This window comes from Nerophis ophidion, linkage group LG08 (genome assembly GCF_033978795.1).
Source record: "Nerophis ophidion isolate RoL-2023_Sa linkage group LG08, RoL_Noph_v1.0, whole genome shotgun sequence".
Taxonomy (NCBI): domain Eukaryota; kingdom Metazoa; phylum Chordata; class Actinopteri; order Syngnathiformes; family Syngnathidae; genus Nerophis; species Nerophis ophidion.
In genome coordinates, this window is record NC_084618.1 from 66,459,504 (window position 1) to 66,477,495 (window position 17,992).

Consider the following 17,992-nt stretch of genomic DNA (forward strand, 5'->3'; position numbering starts at 1 on the left):
GAACTTAAATGTTTTATGACTACTTTATTTATACTTAAAACGCAGGTAACCTTTATTTATTTATTTAAAATGTTTATTTATAAATTTCAACAATTACAAACAGTAATTCAAAGAACAACATAAAACATTATAAAACATTATGACGGAAGTAACCTTTATTGTGAAAGCTACCTCTCAAAACATTTTCCGGCGATTACTACGAAAGTACGCAGCTTTATACACAACTTTTATTAAACAAACATACGACAAATACTGCATGACTATCAACGTGAAATTCTTTACGAAAAACTCCATCTTCAGTTCGTTATGATATAAAGCAGTTCCACAGGTTTGTTTGTTTTTTTTTAATCCAAAAATGTTCCAGACAAAAATGGCAGGGTTCAAAGTGACGAAAGACTATTGGTTTTTAGAAATAGTTGACGGGACGTGTTTCTATGACGCTTCAAAGACAACAAAGCAGAAAGCTGTGCATGGATGGTCTTTGCACTAGTTGGAGTTGGCGAACATTGAATTAATGTTGGCCGTTATATGCTAGAACCAGAAGTTATTTCATATATGTGATTCTGTCAATCACAAATACACAATAAATAGCTGAACGAATAAGCATATTCAGAAATGGCGTCAAGATCCAAGACAGATGATGTCGAAGATGAACACTTTGGCAGCATCATGGGAGGGATGAACAATCTAAGAAAAAATGTGAGTAAAAGCTAGAAATGTGCAAATTGGTCGGAAATTTTTGCCAATGGAATGTGCTATTGTGCTGCCCGCTGGTGTGTTGTCTACAGGTATCGCGATATTTGGTGGAGTTGCGTGCTTTTCTATTAAATGTTTAATACCAACACAAAAACATCACTTTCTTTGCAGTTTGCCAATTTTCATTATGAGCAGTTTACATAGCTACGTAAAAAAAATTACAACCAGATAAGTATATCATATTGGAGAGACAATACAAAATGAAAAAAGACTAATAATTAAAAAAAATACTAACTATACATCGAACTGGGATTGTCTCAATCGGGGGTACCCAAACTATGGATCCGGCCCGCGTGAAGTCCAAGTTAAAGGCCTACTGAAACCCATTACTACCGACCACGCAGTCTGATAGTTTATATATCAATTATGAAATATTAACATTGCAACACATGCCAATACGGCCTTTTTAGTCTGCTAAATTGCAATTTTAAATTTCCCGCGAAGTGTCGTGTTGAAAACGTCCCAGTATGATGACGCGTATGATGACGCATGCGTTTGACGTCTCGGGTTGTAGCGGACATTATTTTCCAACCCGATCCAAGCTATAAGTAGTCTGCTTTAATCGCATAATTACACAGTATTCTGGACATCTGTGTTGCTGAATCTTTTGCAATTTGTTCAATTAATAATGGAAAAGTCAAAGTAGAAAGATGGAGGTGGGAAGCTTTTAGCCCTTAGCCACACAAAGACACGGTGTTTCCTTGTTTGAAATTCCCGGAGGTGAAGCTTTACTATGGATCAGAGCGGTCAAGTGAACATGGACCCCGACCAAATGTCAACCGGCAGTTTTCGGTGAGAAAATTGTGGTAATAAGTTTGCTCTTACCGGCGACATCAGCGGAGCTTCCAGCTGCGTGACTAATTCCCTCAGAGACACTGGGTCAACACACCCGTGGCCACACCCCTCAAACTTTCAGGTACTATTTAATCTCACTAAAACACTAACACAATAGGCAGATAAGGGATTTTCCAGAATTATCATTCTAAATGTGTGTAATAACATCTGAATCGCTCCCACTGCAATCGCTTTTTTTTTTTTTTTTTTTTGTCCTTCACTCTAAATTTCCTCATCCATGAATCTTTCATCCTTGCTCAAATTAATGGGTCCGGATCGCTCTCGGTGCTGGTGGCTATGATTGTAAACAATGTGAGGATGTGAGGAGCCCGACAACCTGTGACGTCACGCGCACATCGTCTGCTACTTCCGGTACAGGCAAGGCTTTTTTATTAGCGACCAAAAGTTGCGAACTTTATCTTCGATGTTCTCTACTAAATCCTTTCAGCAAAAATATGGCAATATCGCGAAATGATCAAGTATGACACATAGAATGGACCTGCTATCCCCGTTTAAATAAGAAAATCTCATTTCAGTAGGCCTTTAATACCTTTTTTTTTTCCTCAATAATTTTTTTTTTAAATCTGACCTTTATAATTAATTTTCTATTTCTTGTTACTCTCGGTGTGCCCTAGGCAAAATTATATTGCCTAAAAATACTTTTTGACATCAAAAATGTGACATCATCGCGCTCTTTCCGCGACAAGTGCTTGCTCTTTCAGTCCAGCGCCCGGCCAAATTGTTTTAACCAAATGCGGCCCCCGGGTCAAAAAGTTTGGGCACCCCTGGTCCAAATGAAATCCAAATCCTTGTAATTAAAGTAATTTGCTTTTAACCCTCCTGGGACATTACATTTCAATTGTCTTCCATTTGATTTGGATTTTTTAAAACTTTTTTTGTATAAGTTTCTTCATCAACTTCAGTCTTAATAAAATATTAAACATTTATTACTCTTTTTTTTTTTACTATGTTGGCCCTTTTCAAATGCCTTTTATTCAGGTATCACAGATTTAAATAGGAAAATAACTCATTGTATGTAAAGTAGGTGATTGAAAACAAACACAATTTGATCAAAATACCTTCAAAGGTTTAAAATAAAGGGCAGCACGGTGGAACAGGTGTTCGTGCGTTGGGTTCAATCCCGGGCTTGGGGTATTTCTGTGTGGAGTTTGCATGTTCTCTCCGTGACTGTGTGGGCTTCCTCCCACCTGCAAAAACATGCACCTGGGGATAGGTTGATTGGCAACACTAAAACTGGGCTCTCGTGTGTGAATGTGAGTGTGAATGTTGTCTGTATATCTGTGTTGGCCCTGCGATGAGGTGGCGAATTGTCCAGGGTGTGCCCCGCCTTCCGCCCAAATGTAGCTTTGATAGGCTCCAACGCCCCCCGCAACCTCGAAGGGAATAAGAAGTAGAAAATGGATGACGTGGCGCAGTGGGAGAGTGGCCGTGCGCAACCCGAGGGCCCCTGGTTCAAATCCCACCTAGAACCAACCTCGTCATGTCCGTTGTGTCCTGAGCAAGACACTTCCCCCCTGCTCCTGATGGGTGCTGGTTGGCGCCTTGCATGGCAGCTCCCTCCATCAGTGTGTGAATGTGTGTGTGAATGAGTAAATGTGGAAGAAGTGTCAAAGCGCTTTGAGTACCTTGAAGGTAGAAAAGCGCTATACAAGTACAACCCATTTATTTAAAATGGATGGATGGATGGATGGTTTAAAATAAGATAAAAACATATTTGGTATTTTTGTTTAGGGCTGAAGTTGATTGATGGATTTGACCAAAAAAGTAGAAAAAAACCCAAATTGAATCCAAAATGTTTTTGTGCCATTTTAAAAAATAAAGGACTTTTATGTCTTGTTTGGCTTTGTTTGGCTTTGAGGTATTGTCGGTCGAAATATGATGGCTAAAATACAGCAAGAGTGTTCCGAAAAGACAAAGTCAGCTTTTTTCCCCTGAAAGGAATTGTTTTTAAGTCATTAGCCTAATGTGAGTAATAAGGTTTTGCCTTGTATAATCTACTGTTTCCATCAAAAATATTAAAATAAAGCAGCATTATTTTTCCATTATTATTTTTTTGTTTGTTTCATATATAATCGTTTTTATTATTGAGAAGCAATATTAATTAAGTGTGTCCTGATCTGATATTGATATCTGATTTCCGTCTGAAATCAACAAAAAAAAAACCTGTATCGAATGATACCAGCTTGCATCTAAAATCTCCGATACAAACTCTGATACGAGCATTCCTGCAGAGCAATTAACATATAAATGTTACACAAAGTTGGTGTTATCTTGTATTTTTGTCATCATTTACTAAATGTAAACAGGGTAGGCTATAGACTACAAGGAGTAACAGCTACACAACAGCAAAGCACACAATAGCACACAAGCTTGACATAAGTCCTTAACCAATATTGAAACTGAAACATCACATTTGTCAAAATAAACACGTCTCAAATATTGTAATTGCATATTATTTACACAAACAGAGTCTACAAGGCAGGAAAGTATGTCAAAGTGTCCAGTAACAAAAGTGTCTGCATGTTTTAATTTAGTGTCATGAGCTTAATTTAATGAGTTATTGTGACCACTAGGTGTCACTAAAAACAAATTACCACTCCCACTTCAATTTGTAGACAGCATAAGTCCATTTCCAGTGAAAAAATAGGATGGTGTTTTCCATACTAACCGTTGATTTAGCTGTAATTTCAATTGATCGAGTTTTTTTTAACATTTCACACTCCATCAGTATGGACTATGATTGGTGCTGATATCATATCAGAATAATATCTGTAGTCGCCAGTACTCAAGACGCCAAATGTTGTGTAGTGAAAAAGTTGTATCGGAACACCCCTAATGTTTGTCACAAAAGTGCAAGTTGTCTCTTGGCGTGACCCCAAGATGTAGAGAAGGCAGGCGACATGCGGGTGAAAGGCCAATTTTAAAAAAACGAACCAGAAACAGAATGTGCAGCAGAAGAAAGAATCCAACAAGATGCGATACAAAACACGGAAAAACAAAAACAAAATCCAAAACTGTCATTGAGAGTGTTGTTTGTTGTTATTATCATGCTGGTATTATTATCACAACATATAACATACCAAAGAATGAACTATAACACAAGTCATGTATCTTGTGTAGCTTTGACTTATGTGTTTGTGTTTTGTTGCAGGGCACTCTGTGTGATGTGTGCTTGGTGGTTCAGAGCCAACAGTTTCCTGCCCACAGAATAGTGCTGGCAGCTGCCAGCAAATTCTTCAGGCTCATGTTTACCAGTATGTTTTCACACATGCATGTAGATCCAGACTCAATACTCTACCATTACTTTATCGCAGGGTTACTTTGCACACCCATTTTCGCGATTTATAATTTTTATAAATGTTACAGTATTTTCCAGGCTATAGAGCGCACCAATGTTTAAGCTGCACCCACCAAATTTTAGAATAAAGAAATATATTTACATATATTAGCAACATAAGCCGCGGATATATACCGTATGTAATATTTTGTAAATGTTTATTTAAATACCTTAATTATTTCCAAGTAGTACCTGTAACACAGCAGTAAAATGGCTGATTAAACAAAACAGAAGTCATCATCCTAGACCCAAGAGCTGCGGAAGCTAGCTCTCCAATCATTAAACAGATTTAAAAAATGTCAGTGACGTTTTGGGGAATTTATGAAACTGAAACAGTACAAAAAGAACGCCATTGGAAGTTAATAACACTAACACAGACACTTTTAAACATGTTAGCATATCTGTTAACGACGCTACCTTGATTACATTACAATAGCATATTCAAATATGCATGAAAACACTCCTACAGAAATAACACCGTAGTATGAATTAGTCAGTATTAATTGTTTTAGTTATATTGTAAAACTTACAAACCTTGCTAATAGTGATGAATGAAGAATCCTTATGAGCAGAAACGCTATGGACGGTTGTAGTTCCGGTAGAAGGAACGAAACAGGAAATATACACTGTCAAACTAACAGCACCTGCAGTGAGCAAACTTGTCCAAAAGATAGCGCCGTAGCACAAACAATAACACACTATTCAGTGTCTGCAAGTGTTTTATGAAAACTATTTGTTCAATACTAAACAATATGGACGTTTGGGAAGAAAAATGCATAAACTAGCTGCGCCATTTTATAAGCTGGGGGAAGGTTCAAAGCGTGGGGAAAAAAGTCAGGAAAATACGTTTTTTGCTTATAAAATCTCTATAAGCCCCTCCATACAGCTTTCACACACCCTTATAAACACTTTCCAAGCTCTTATAACACTTCATACACTTTAAAACCTACACAATTTTAACATAAAAACTTAAATGTGTACTCCCATGTCAATGTACTCAATTGTACTATAAAATGTGTAATGCACTGAGACCCTGAAGTGGCGAGGGAACATTGTTCATTCTGACGACAATAGGCCTGATCTACTAAGTAAGATCAAATAGCGTGTAAAATGCTATTACATTTTGTATACTTTTAGTGGTGCGTGTGAGCTACTAAGACTGCATTTAGAATAGATAAAAGTGGTGCAGACCGTCTTAACAAGGTTTTTGCATGTATCGTAACGGCTGTCACCATGGAGACACTCATTCCCCTCCAAATTTATGGCATATCGTCCAACCTGTGGAGCTTCGTCATGTTGTTGACATGCAGCACACAAATACAATATATGAGTTGTATAAAGTGTTATGTAGACCAGGGGTTCTTAACTTTTTTAACCTTGCACTGCAAAAACTGAAATCTAAGTAAGATTAAATATCTCAAATAAGGGTGATACTTGTTTATTTTCTGTTTGATAAGATAATTCTCCTCTCTAAGCATATTTTATGTTATAGAGTGTTTTACTTGTTTTAAGGGTTTTGGTCCTAAATGATCTCAGTAAGATATAACAGCATGTACCTAAGATTTGATGACCTATATTTAGCAAAACATGCTTGAAACTAGAATATCAACTGTTGCAAGGCTGTCTCATCAAAACTCACAAGTATAAAACTACTTTTTTAAAGTAATATTTTCTTATTTCAAGCATGAAAAAAAAAACATGACTTTGACACAATTGTCTCATACTTTAAAAAGATGACAGCCAAATGGACTTTGCTGTTTTATTTTCAATGAAACAATAGAACATACGTACTCATAAAGTAGTACAGTTGGCACAGTAAAGTAAACTGACAGTTCGTAAACTATTAACACGTGTAATTTCTAACAATTTTGAACAGAAATAGTTCATGCACATTCAGATGAATTCTTCAAAATTACAATTAAAAAGAGCACACACTTGGCGCGATGATGTCACGTTATCGATGGAAAAATGCATTTTTAGACCATATGATTTGTCTGAGCGGCCAGGAGACCCCGAGAGTAACAAGCGCTTGCCTTAGCTGGTTTCAAGAAATGTAATGCCGAACGCATATCATTATGGTCAAGATAATGGCACTAGCATTTACTTAATTTAAGAATATTTTTAAAAATATTGAGCAAAAAGTTGTCTTTTTTTATACCAAGAAAAGTCCACTTGTTATTAGTGAGAATGTACTTATTTTAAGGTATTTTGGGTTTATTGAAGTTAGCTAATTTTACTTGTTTTGGAAAGTCTTGACAAACCAAATGTTCTTGTTGTATTGGCAGATAATTTTGCTTAGTTCAAATAAAATACCCCTAATTTTTGTGTTTTATTCTTGTTTTTGAACACTGACTTTTTGCAATGTGGGGCCCAACTTTTCCACTACAGAGGGCCAGTCAAATTTTAACACTAAATTAATACCCCTACTTTTTATTTTGATTGTATTCAATAATTACATCTAACCTACTCACAGTTTAACAGGATAGACCTTGTGAAATGATATCAAAGCATGTTTCAATCACAGATTTAATTACGCTTAGGTCAGGATGAAAACAAACAGATACTAATCAAATCAAGAGAATGGACTCCTAAAAACTGATGAAAAATACATTCACATTGTAATGTGGTGCTAAAATAAATACATTTCAACTAAATTAATAATAAATAATAACAATAATATATATTTTTCTGAGAGTAACTGTTGTCTAAATTACAGTGCAAATGAAAATACAGCTTCACCACTTCAGTCATAATCTTTGCGCTTAAGAAACTTCTCTGAATACTTCTGTCTGTTTGAGATTGTCATTACTGCCACAAGTGGTGGAAAAGTGTATTACAACTGAGTACCGCTGCCACCCATACGGACCACAGCTGAGAAACAGATATATTGTGGCGGCCATCGAGGGGGCACTCACGGCCCAACCATGGTTAAAAAACACTGCTATAGACAATGGAACCTACTTTAGTACGACAAAGGTGCGCTCTGGAATGCAGTGCAGTGTAGTGATGATCTGGCCGCAAGAAAGTGCATAATGCAAGAAGTTTTTCCATAATTGAAAAAACAAAAATCATTAAAAACCGAAAAAAGTCATCCAACAGCTATGAAATTACAACATGTTTGTTGAAAAGACAATATTCTTTATTTCTGACGGTCCAAATATATTTATACGCACGCTGGCGGAATGTTTTCTCCATTAATCGTCTTTTTTCTCAGACGTTCCTGGGCATAAATGTGCTTGTTTGCACACCTATTCCAGATGTGCTGAATATGGACAAAAAACAGTGGCTGCAGAACAGTTTCAGTCTTACTAGATCACATTGCGAGTGCTAAATGAATATATTTGCATCCCACCCTCACAGTATTGCGGGCATTCTGATAATCAGCATATATTCTGCATATACATGAAGACAAACACGCTGATTGAATTGCACTCTCTATTTTGCTCATGTGAGAGATATGGCAACAGACACAAGACATTAAAACAAAGTTGAGAACATGTTGAATAATTAAATTGATTTGAGGGATCCAGCACGGACAACAGAGCAGGCAAGTCATTGTTTGGACTGCTTGAAGAAAAACAACATCTTAATCTACGATTTGACTCCCTCGAATGGCCTTGATGCAATCAGGAACAGGCTGTTCTAAAGAACTCCCCCGAGGACTCCTCAAGGATGGACGCTTTTGACCTTCCTTTTTTTCAACAACCCCTGGTGTCGAACTTTAAGATCGGCCCCAGTCCACAAAAACATTTCAACATCTCACCCAAGTTAATTGGGCATGCATGCACGCACACGCCCTTCCCCAAATCAACGCCTTCACCACTGCTTAATTCCTCCGGGGTTGTGGATGGCTGAGTAGCGCTTTATTGCGGCAGCCGGCCTCCAGGGCCCCAACTACCCCCCCCCCCCCCCCTGTTGCGAGTTGGTGTGATTACATGTACCATGTTTATGTGTGCCATGCTATGTGAGGTTTTTTTTCCTCAGACTCAGTCTGGACCCCTCCTGACGGTCCAGCCTTAGACTGATATTTTTTTTTACTCTTCCCCCTTTCCTAATGTCACTTTTTTTAAGGAGCGCCGTAAGTGGCTGATCCGTTGGCGGTCCCGTCTTGTCCCCTTGTAACGTATGTCTGCTCTTAGTGGGACTGTGCTGAAAATGTAATTTCTTTTCCTATGTGTCTTGTACATGTTAAGAATGGACAACAATAAAGCTGCTGTCTATCATAAGGTGCTGATGTTGAGCAACGCAAACATAACGTTGAAACAACATGCTTTTGATTGTACCATTGAAATTTTGTAATTTCCCAGCCAATATTCTACAACACAAATACAACGTTGAAACAACATTATTTTTGACGACGTTTATTCAACGTCAGGTTTTGACATTGATTTGACCATTGAAAGTAGGTAATTTCCCAAACGACAATGTGGATCCAACGTTAGACGTCAACGTTGTCTCAATGTACAAATACAATTTACAATGTTGCTTCAAAGTCACTTGTAAAAGATACGCATAATCAAAGTTGTATCAATGTCCTGTGCCAGCAGGGAGTCTTTGGTGCACAGTTTTAGTCTGTCAACTTTGCATGCACTATGAAGTTTGCACATGTATTAATAATAGGGCTGGGCAACGATTAAAAATTTTAATTGAAGTTAATCGCACTATTTCTCCGATTAATCGTGATTAACTGCATGGTATACGCAAAGCCCAAAAATGAATTCAAAAGTAGTGTGTAGTGCACCTTTATTGGAATATTCTCCCACATGAACAAAAGCGCCAAAACATTTGTTGTGCAAACACAATTTAAATCAGTCCTTGTTAAACAGTAGCAGTTAAATAGCATATTTTATGAAAATCAACTCAAAAAATGTAAATACAAACATTTGAGCTTATTGCCACTGCCAGGGTATTTAAGTTAGCCTGTTTGTTATGGAAAATAAATATAATCTACATACAAATCTCTGAACCACAGTCATAACATCTGAACAGGCAATTTCTGAGGTAACAGCAGAAACATTTTTTTTATCAGTGATCTTATGTTTAAAAAACCTATATTATAGGTAGTGGGCTGTTTTAGGGAATTTTTGCTCAAATTATCTGTAGTAGCAGTATTAATAATGTTGTGTTTATTCTGCGTAGTGCACTTAAAATAATTATGACCATATCTAGGAATTGATATGATGGGAATTTTCCGATTGTTTGCTTGGTGCTTTAATAAACTGAACGCATCATATACATGGTACTATATTGTGATGTTATGAGCCAGGGAAATAAAGAACTACCCTACCCAGCATGCAACAGGAGTGACGAGCATGCGCGGTAGCCCGGTAAAGGTTGTGTGTCGCCATGACGGCATCTTGTATGTTGTGATATGCACGCTCTGAAAGCAAACGTTAAGAACTCAGCCAACACTCCTGGTCTGCATTATTGATAAATAGACAACACATATACTCCGCTGCTTCACAGGCCGCTGGATGTAGCCGGCAAAGTATTCCCATGCTAGCTAGCCGGTCTAGCAAGCACGCGTCATTCAGTCCAAAACGGCCCGATCTATCCACATTCAGAATTGTCTGGCGGTCGTAAGTGATCCCGGAGTGACCACGCTGTAAGCCAGCCATGACATTTGCAGAATTGTCCGGTATTTTTGCCAAATGTTCCATCTTTACCAAGAGCCTCTCGACACCGAAGCCCGTCCGGGCGACGCCATCCTGTTAAGAAAAGGCGTTAACAAAATAAAAGCATGTAAACAACATACGCAAATGCGCGTTAAAATAATTGTCAGCGTTAATAGATTGATGAATTAACTTGTAATTAACGCATTAATTTGCCCACCCCTAATTAATACACACTAACCTATAGGTAGATCAAGTCATTTGTTTTTAGCAGACACTGCATGATAGAGACCATCATTTTTTTTACTTGTTTGCCATGTTTACTCTCAATTTTGAAGGTCTAAACCATGGGTGTCAAAATTTGGCCCGCCGTGTAATTTCATTTGGCCCTTGAGGCAATAATAAATTAACATTAGAGCTGGCCCGCCGGTATTACACAGTGGCGGTGCAGCTGTATCATCGCATTCAACGCTAATTCTCATACTTGCCAACCCTCCCGATCTTTCCAGGAGAATCACAAATTTCAGTGACCCCCCCCCCGAAAATCTCCTGGGGCCACCATTCTCCCGAATTTCCACCCGGACAACAATATTGGGGGCGTGCCTTAAAGGTACTGCTTTTAGCATCCTCTACAACCTGTCGTCACGTCCGCTTTTCCTCCATACAAACAGCGTGCCGGCCCAGTCACGTAATATATGCGGCTTCTACACACACACAAGTGAATGCAATGCATACTTGGTCAACAGCCATACAAGTTGTATAGTTGTATAAACAAACTTTAACACTGTTACACCACACTGTGAACCCACACCAAACAAGAATGACAAACACATTTCGGGAGAACATCCGCACCGTAACACAACATAAACACAACAGAACAAATACCAAGATCCCCTTGCAGCACTAACTCTTCCGGGACGCTACAACATATACCCCCGCTACCAAGAAAAGTCGATTTTGCATGTCACTATAAAGTTATATAAGCCTTGCTTGTTCAATATTCAATGCAAAACTTTTTTGGGTCCCTATTAAAAGGTTAAGTTGTTCAACTTCGGCCCACTCTGTATTTGAGTTTGACACCCCTGGTCTAAACGAAGACTTTCCAAAGTTTGCACAGCAATAAGTTCCATCCCGGAAATTATGTTTGGACTGACCATATTAGGTTGTAATCTGATAAACTGGGATAGGCTCCAGCACCCCCTGTGGACAAGCGGTAGAAAATGGATGGATGGATGGATGATTTTTAGACTGTCCAATAAAGATGTGGGCAGAGCCTTTGTTGTTAAGTAACGTGAAATCCAAATAACTGCTCTGTACATCAATTGGTATGTAAGAGGACACCCTGGAGAGATGTGTATCTATATTATTTAATACTTAGATATATCATTTAAACTAAAAATAATAAATATGTGTGCAAATGCAAGTGCCCATTTGTTCATTTTCATTTTCATGTCGGTTTCTTACTTTATTACTTATTTAACTATGTTTCGCTCTTTTTCTAACTTTCCGTTTTCTTCTCACTTACAGCCAATATGTTGGAGTCCAAGTCCTACGAGGTGGAACTCAGTAGTGTCGACCCCGAGATCATTGAACTGCTGTTAGAATATATCTACACAGCTGAGTAAGAACACAAATCACTTACAGATGCGCATTAGATGTATTAGTACATATTATATCCTGACCCCTGCACACTAAACCTATATGAAACAAATCAGGTTATTGTTTATTTATTTGAATTCAATCTATTTCATATGATATGATAGTGTTACGATCTGTTATGCCAGGCCATTCTTTGTTTAGTTTTTGGGTGTTTTTTTTCCTTTCCTGTGCTCTTATTTTGTATCCACTTCCTCTTCTGTTTGTGTTGTCCTTGCACTGGTTTCATACTTCTGCCTGGCGCTGTTTTCATCACCTGGTATTTGTAACAATGTTTTTAAGCCAGTCGGTTTGGGATCATTGCCTATTGATTTGTGGAGTCACCAGAACCGTTAGTGGATACTTAAAGGCCTACTGAAATGAGATTTTCTTATTTAAACGGGGATCGCAGGTCCATTCTATGTGTCATACTTGATCATTCCGCGATATTGCCATATTTTTGCTGAAAGGATTTAGTAGAGAACATCGACGATGAAGTTCGCAACTTTTGGTCGCTAATAAAAAAGCCTTGCCTTTACCGGAAGTTGCAGACGATGTGGGCGTGACGTCACTGGTTGTAGGGCTCCTCACATTGTTTACAATGTGAGCCACCAGCAGTAAGAGCAATTCGGACCGAGAAAGCGACAGTTTCCCCATTAATTTGAGCGAGGATGAAAGATTTGTGGATGAGGATATTGATAGTGAAGGACTAGAAAAAAAACTTATAACAAAAAAACAGGTAAGGGCAAGTGAGAGCGATTCAGATGTTTTTAGACACATTTACTAGGATAATTCTGGAAAATCCCTTATCTGCTATTGTGTTGCTAGTGTTTTAGTGAGATTAAATAGTACCTGAAGTCGGAGGGGTGTCAACGCCTTGACTGCGCCTAGAAATTCTGTCCATAAAAGTTATGAACCGAATCGGTGACAAAGGGCAGCCTTGGCGGAGTCCAACCCTCACTGGAAACAGCCTGCAACAGCCAGTCGGCCACATATGCCCAGGCCTCAAGCTCCTCCCACCTCACCCGCTCCACAGTTTTCCGAAAGCCCTGGTTTTCCTGGTGTGGTTCCAGCATCCCGGTTATTCAAGACCCGGTTTCTTGCCAATTAACGGCTACCCGGCTTCCCAAAACTCACCCACTCTTTGCTTCGGCCTTCGCTGAGTTTGTGGATCAACAGCTCCTCCATTTAGCTCGAGACAGCGTATGGAATACGCTTCTTGAGGGAGAGGCTAAGACTGGGAATGCACAGCTCCTTCCACCAAGGTCGCCTTCCAACCCTTCACTTTCGGAGATTGCGCCACCGCCAGTTGTACCTCCCGCAAAGCCGCAACATCCTGAAGGTCTGCGTCCTCCTGCTTTCTCTAGTTTCAAATCTGGTACGGTCTGTTAGGCCAGGCCATTCTTTTAGTTTTTGGGTGTTTTTTTCTGTTTTTGCTTCACTTCCTTTCTTGAGCTCTTGTTTTGTTTCCACTTCCTTTTATGTTTGTGTTGTTCCTGCGCTGTCTTCATCAGGTGGGGGTGATTAGTGATAATGTTTTTCACCGGCTGTGCACATGCTCCTTTAACCTAGACTGTGTATGGTTAGGCTTTGATCAGCTCAATGCATACGACAGTACAAAGATGAGTATAGACAGGGTTCCCCAACCTTTGTTCAATCAGGTACCGTTTAATGGGTGCATTATTTTCACAGAACGGCTTTTTACGTGTGGCAGATAAAAAAACAGCAAAAAATGCGCATGAAAAACAAACTTTTGGCTACAATCTGGCACATTAACATTTTACACAAACTTAGATTTATATCGCGCTTTTCTAAACACTCAAAGCTCTCAAAGAGATTTGGGACTCAACATTCATTCACACCTGGTGGTGGTAAGCTACATCAGTAGCCACAGCTGCCCTGGGGTAGACTGATGGAAGCGTGGCTGCCAGTTTGCGCCTACGGCCCCTCCGACCACCACCTATCATTCATTCATCATTCATTCACCAGTGTGAGCGGCACCGGGGGCAAAGGGTGTTGTGTCCTGCCCAAGGACACAACGGCAGCGATTTTTTGGATGTCAATAGGTGAGAAGCGAACCTGCAACCCTAAGGTTTCTGGCCGGCCGCTCTACCCACTACGCCATGCCGCCCCATGGCGGCGTATTAATGGCACATTAATGGACTTTATATGTCCATTAGTGTGCATTGTCCCATGGACTATAACAAAGGCGTTGTAATCTATTAACAAGCTTATTAATGTGTTCAGTGGAACAGGCGAAAGTTAAGTCGGTGAAAATGCGGTAGTTTATAAATTAATTATTGTTTCTCTGTGCGGCCCTGTAGCAAATGCGTCACGGACCGGTGTTAGGGGATCACTGACTTTGCGGAGACTGACTGGTAATTTAACATTAATAAATGCACATCATAAGCATTGAAAAGGTGATCTTAACATGTGTGCATTCATTTAAAAAGAAAATAAACAACTCTGCTGTTCACCTAAGTTTGCATACTCAAAGTTCTAGTCACTCGATGCAGTCCGGATTTTATCATTTTAATATAATTTATATAGTTGAAGTATTTCAATTACTAGTCTGTTTGTTAGGACTTGGACTATGAGGTGGATGGTTTTGCCGACGCAAAGGAAAATTGGCACGAGCAAGGGCGTGAATGAAGATACATCATTATTTATACACTAATAAACTACAAAAAAAGAAGGCAAACAAAAGGCGCGCATAATGGCGGTACAAAACTAGACGATGAAAACAAACAAATCACAAAGACAGAACTAAACAAACCAAAAAGTTACGTGGCATGGGCAGGAGGGATTAAACCATGGCATGGCATGAAGGAAGTATGTGTAAAGTCACCAGGCTGACCACACGGCAAGTACAGGTTTAAATAATAGCTATGGTAAGTGCAAACAGGTGTGAGACATGAGGACAAGGTGAAAACTAATGAGTTGCTATGGTAATAAGACAAAAAAGAAAGTGCAGGAACAGGAACTGATTGTCCAAAAAACCAAACCGAACATGACCAAAACAAAACATGATCCCAAGGACGTGACACTGTTTAACTTCAATGTTACAAATTAACAAAAGGACTATTATGTTTTTTGTGGGATTTTTTTTTTTTTTTTTTTTACAAATATGTGCATGTGTTTTTTTCAGGTTAAGGCATTGTTTGAGCAATGTTTTTTAAATGCTGATTTAGTAGTACTCGTATGGGTTGAAATGTAAACAATATGGTCAGACCATCATATAATAGACCCGCTCGACATCCATTGCTTTCCTCCTCTCTAAGGTTCTCATAGTCATCATTGTCACCGACGTCCCACTGGGTCATTATTGTCACCAATGTCCCACTGGGTGTGAGTTTTCCTACCGAGGATGTCGTGGTGGTTTGTGCAGCCCTTTGAGACACTAGTGATTTAGGGCTATATAAGTAAACATTGATTGATTGATTGATATGACCAATGAAGAGGTTTCCAACATATTGTTCATAGGAGGCCCCGCTCCCACCAGTTTGAAGCTGTGTCTTAACCGGAAAAAAAATTTGCAACCCAAAAAAAGTTTTGCAAATCATATTTTTGTGTAGACATTGTTTTGGGGTTTTTGAATCGTTCAGAAAAGGCTGCACCCACAAGGTTGAATTTAAGTCGTAACAAAAACAAAATTGCAACAAATTATTGTATAGAAGTTTTATAAACTGGATTTTTATGCCCTGAAAGTTTACACACTGAATTTTAAAGCACTGTAATTTAACGAACCAAATCTTTAAACGCATCAATGTTGCTCACTAATTATTTTTTGTTTATTCCATGAAATTGTCCGCATAATTTGATGTTAAAACATTTTTTTTTAAATCAGTTCACTAAATCTAAAGTTAAAATATTAAATTACACAAATTCAGTGTCCAAAAAAAGCTTTTGTAATAAAGACACAAATGAACCTCCATAACACACTCTGTAAGCCACCTATACATTGGGCACTATGTTACATTCAATAACCTGTTCTATGGGTATCATCACAGTGCCTTTTTGTCATCACAGGTGACTTTTAACGTATGGTATGTTTTATTTGTTTTAGACATGCTCTTTGATTTAAAACCTCTTAAGGCCCAATCTGTTTGTTTACATGCTTTTTTAATTTCTCTTTGCTATTGGGGCTTATTGGACCCTAATTAGAATAAAAACTAAGAATCATCTTTTGATATGATGTGCTTAGTCCATAAGCACATCATAACAAACGTGTATTTAATGTTTAGTGACATGCTAAATCTTATTTTTCTCCTTTTTTTTTCAAATTCCATTGTATGTTTACTCTTCTGACCCCACCAGATAGCAGTATAAGTGTCCAAATAAGCACATAAGACCCCAATTCAGTAGTGTACACAATTTTGGAAAAAAGAGCTAAAGGGTGCTGTCCACGCATGTGGCCAACTAAGCCTTTAGAGGTTTTAAAGCCTAACAAATGACACCCTGGTTACATTTGCAAAATTCATGGTCACAAATGAGTAGGAAGGAGTAGAGCTTATTTAAATCCCACAGTGTTTATATTTAGCACGCCAATAAATGATGTGTGAAAGTTGAATGTTTTGTGATATGTGATATTGTCTGTGTGAATGCCAGGGTTCCAGTGGATATTAGCAAAGTCCAGTCTCTGATGGAAGTTGCCAAACAATACCAGATTAAATGTCTCACGAACGTGTGTGTGGAGGTCCTCAAAAAACAGACGGCTGCCAGAAGACGCTCAGGTCAGAGGTCAAATTTCAACACATCTTCTGCATTTGTAGGATTCAACGATTCATTTATTGTTCTCCTCTGCAGGTGTTGGAAAGGTTTAGTTGGATTTGTCTCTGGAGACCCTGAAGGCATCGACCATCCCATGATGGTCATCTGTTCCTCTCAACGAGACGGCATTCGCTTTTCTCATTTAGACAGTCGGCCCTCGTCAGTGAAGAGGTAGCAGCCAGCAGTGGACAATCCCCTCCACGTGTTGACATGCCAGCTGTGTTTATGCGCCCATGAGACTAAAAGCATAAATATCCTGCTCATCATATAAACAGTTTGCTGATCATCGTTTCTTCATTAATAAAGAGTGAAATGAAGCTGATGTCGACTTATTGTTGAGGTGTGCATGATGAGGCTCAGATAACCTTAAAACACTTATTTTTTTATACAAACCCCGTTTCCATATGAGTTGGGAAATTGTGTTAGATGTAAATATAAACAGAATACAATGATTTGCAAATCATTTTCAACCCATATTCAGTTGAATATGCTACAAAGACAACATACTTGATGTTGAAACTGATAAAAAAAAAAAAATTATTAACTTTAGAATTTGAGGCCAGCAACAGGTGACAAAGAAGTTGGGAAAGGTGGCAATAAATACTGATAAAGTTGAGGAATGCTCATCAAATACTTTTTTGGAACATCCAGCAGGTGTGCAGGCTAATTGGGAACAGTTGGGTTCCATGATTGGGTATAAAAGCCAAAGTAATTCACAAACAAGGATGGGGCGAGGGTCACCACTTTGGAAGCAAATTGTCGAACAGTTTTAGAACAACATTTCTCAACGAGCTGTTGCAAGGAATTTAGGGATTTTAACATCTACGGTCCATAAAATCATCAAAAGTTTCAGAGAATTTGGAGAAATCACTGCACGTAAGTGATGATATTACGGACCTTTGACCCCTTAGGCGGTACTGCATCAAAAACAGACTTCAGTGTGTAAAGGATATCACCACATGGACTCAGGAACACTTCATAAAGCCACTGTCAGTAACTACAGTTGGTCGCTACATCTGTAAGTGCA

At 38.7% G+C, this 17,992-nt stretch overlaps 1 protein-coding gene across 1 annotated transcript; it reads left to right on the plus strand.

The window, feature by feature from the left end:
* The first annotated feature begins 179 nt into the window (after window positions 1–179).
* On the plus strand, window positions 180–17,287 carry LOC133558252 (kelch-like protein 7). The gene is made up of 5 exons (XM_061909483.1): window positions 180–699; window positions 4,763–4,865; window positions 12,088–12,181; window positions 16,804–16,928; window positions 17,002–17,287. Exons 1-5 carry the CDS (start codon window positions 616–618, stop codon window positions 17,016–17,018), a joined length of 423 nt encoding a protein of 140 aa, XP_061765467.1. The 5' UTR covers window positions 180–615; the 3' UTR covers window positions 17,019–17,287.
* The last annotated feature ends 705 nt before the right edge of the window (window positions 17,288–17,992 follow it).

Coding starts and splice junctions, on each gene's coding strand:
- LOC133558252 (XM_061909483.1), top strand. CDS start 616: ATGGCGTCAAGATCCAAGACAGATGATGTCGAAGATGAACACTTTGGC. Junction 4,866..12,087: donor CTTCAGGCTCATGTTTACCA/GTATGTTTTCAC, acceptor TCTCACTTACAG/CCAATATGTTGGAGTCCAAG. Junction 12,182..16,803: donor GAATATATCTACACAGCTGA/GTAAGAACACAA, acceptor TGTGAATGCCAG/GGTTCCAGTGGATATTAGCA.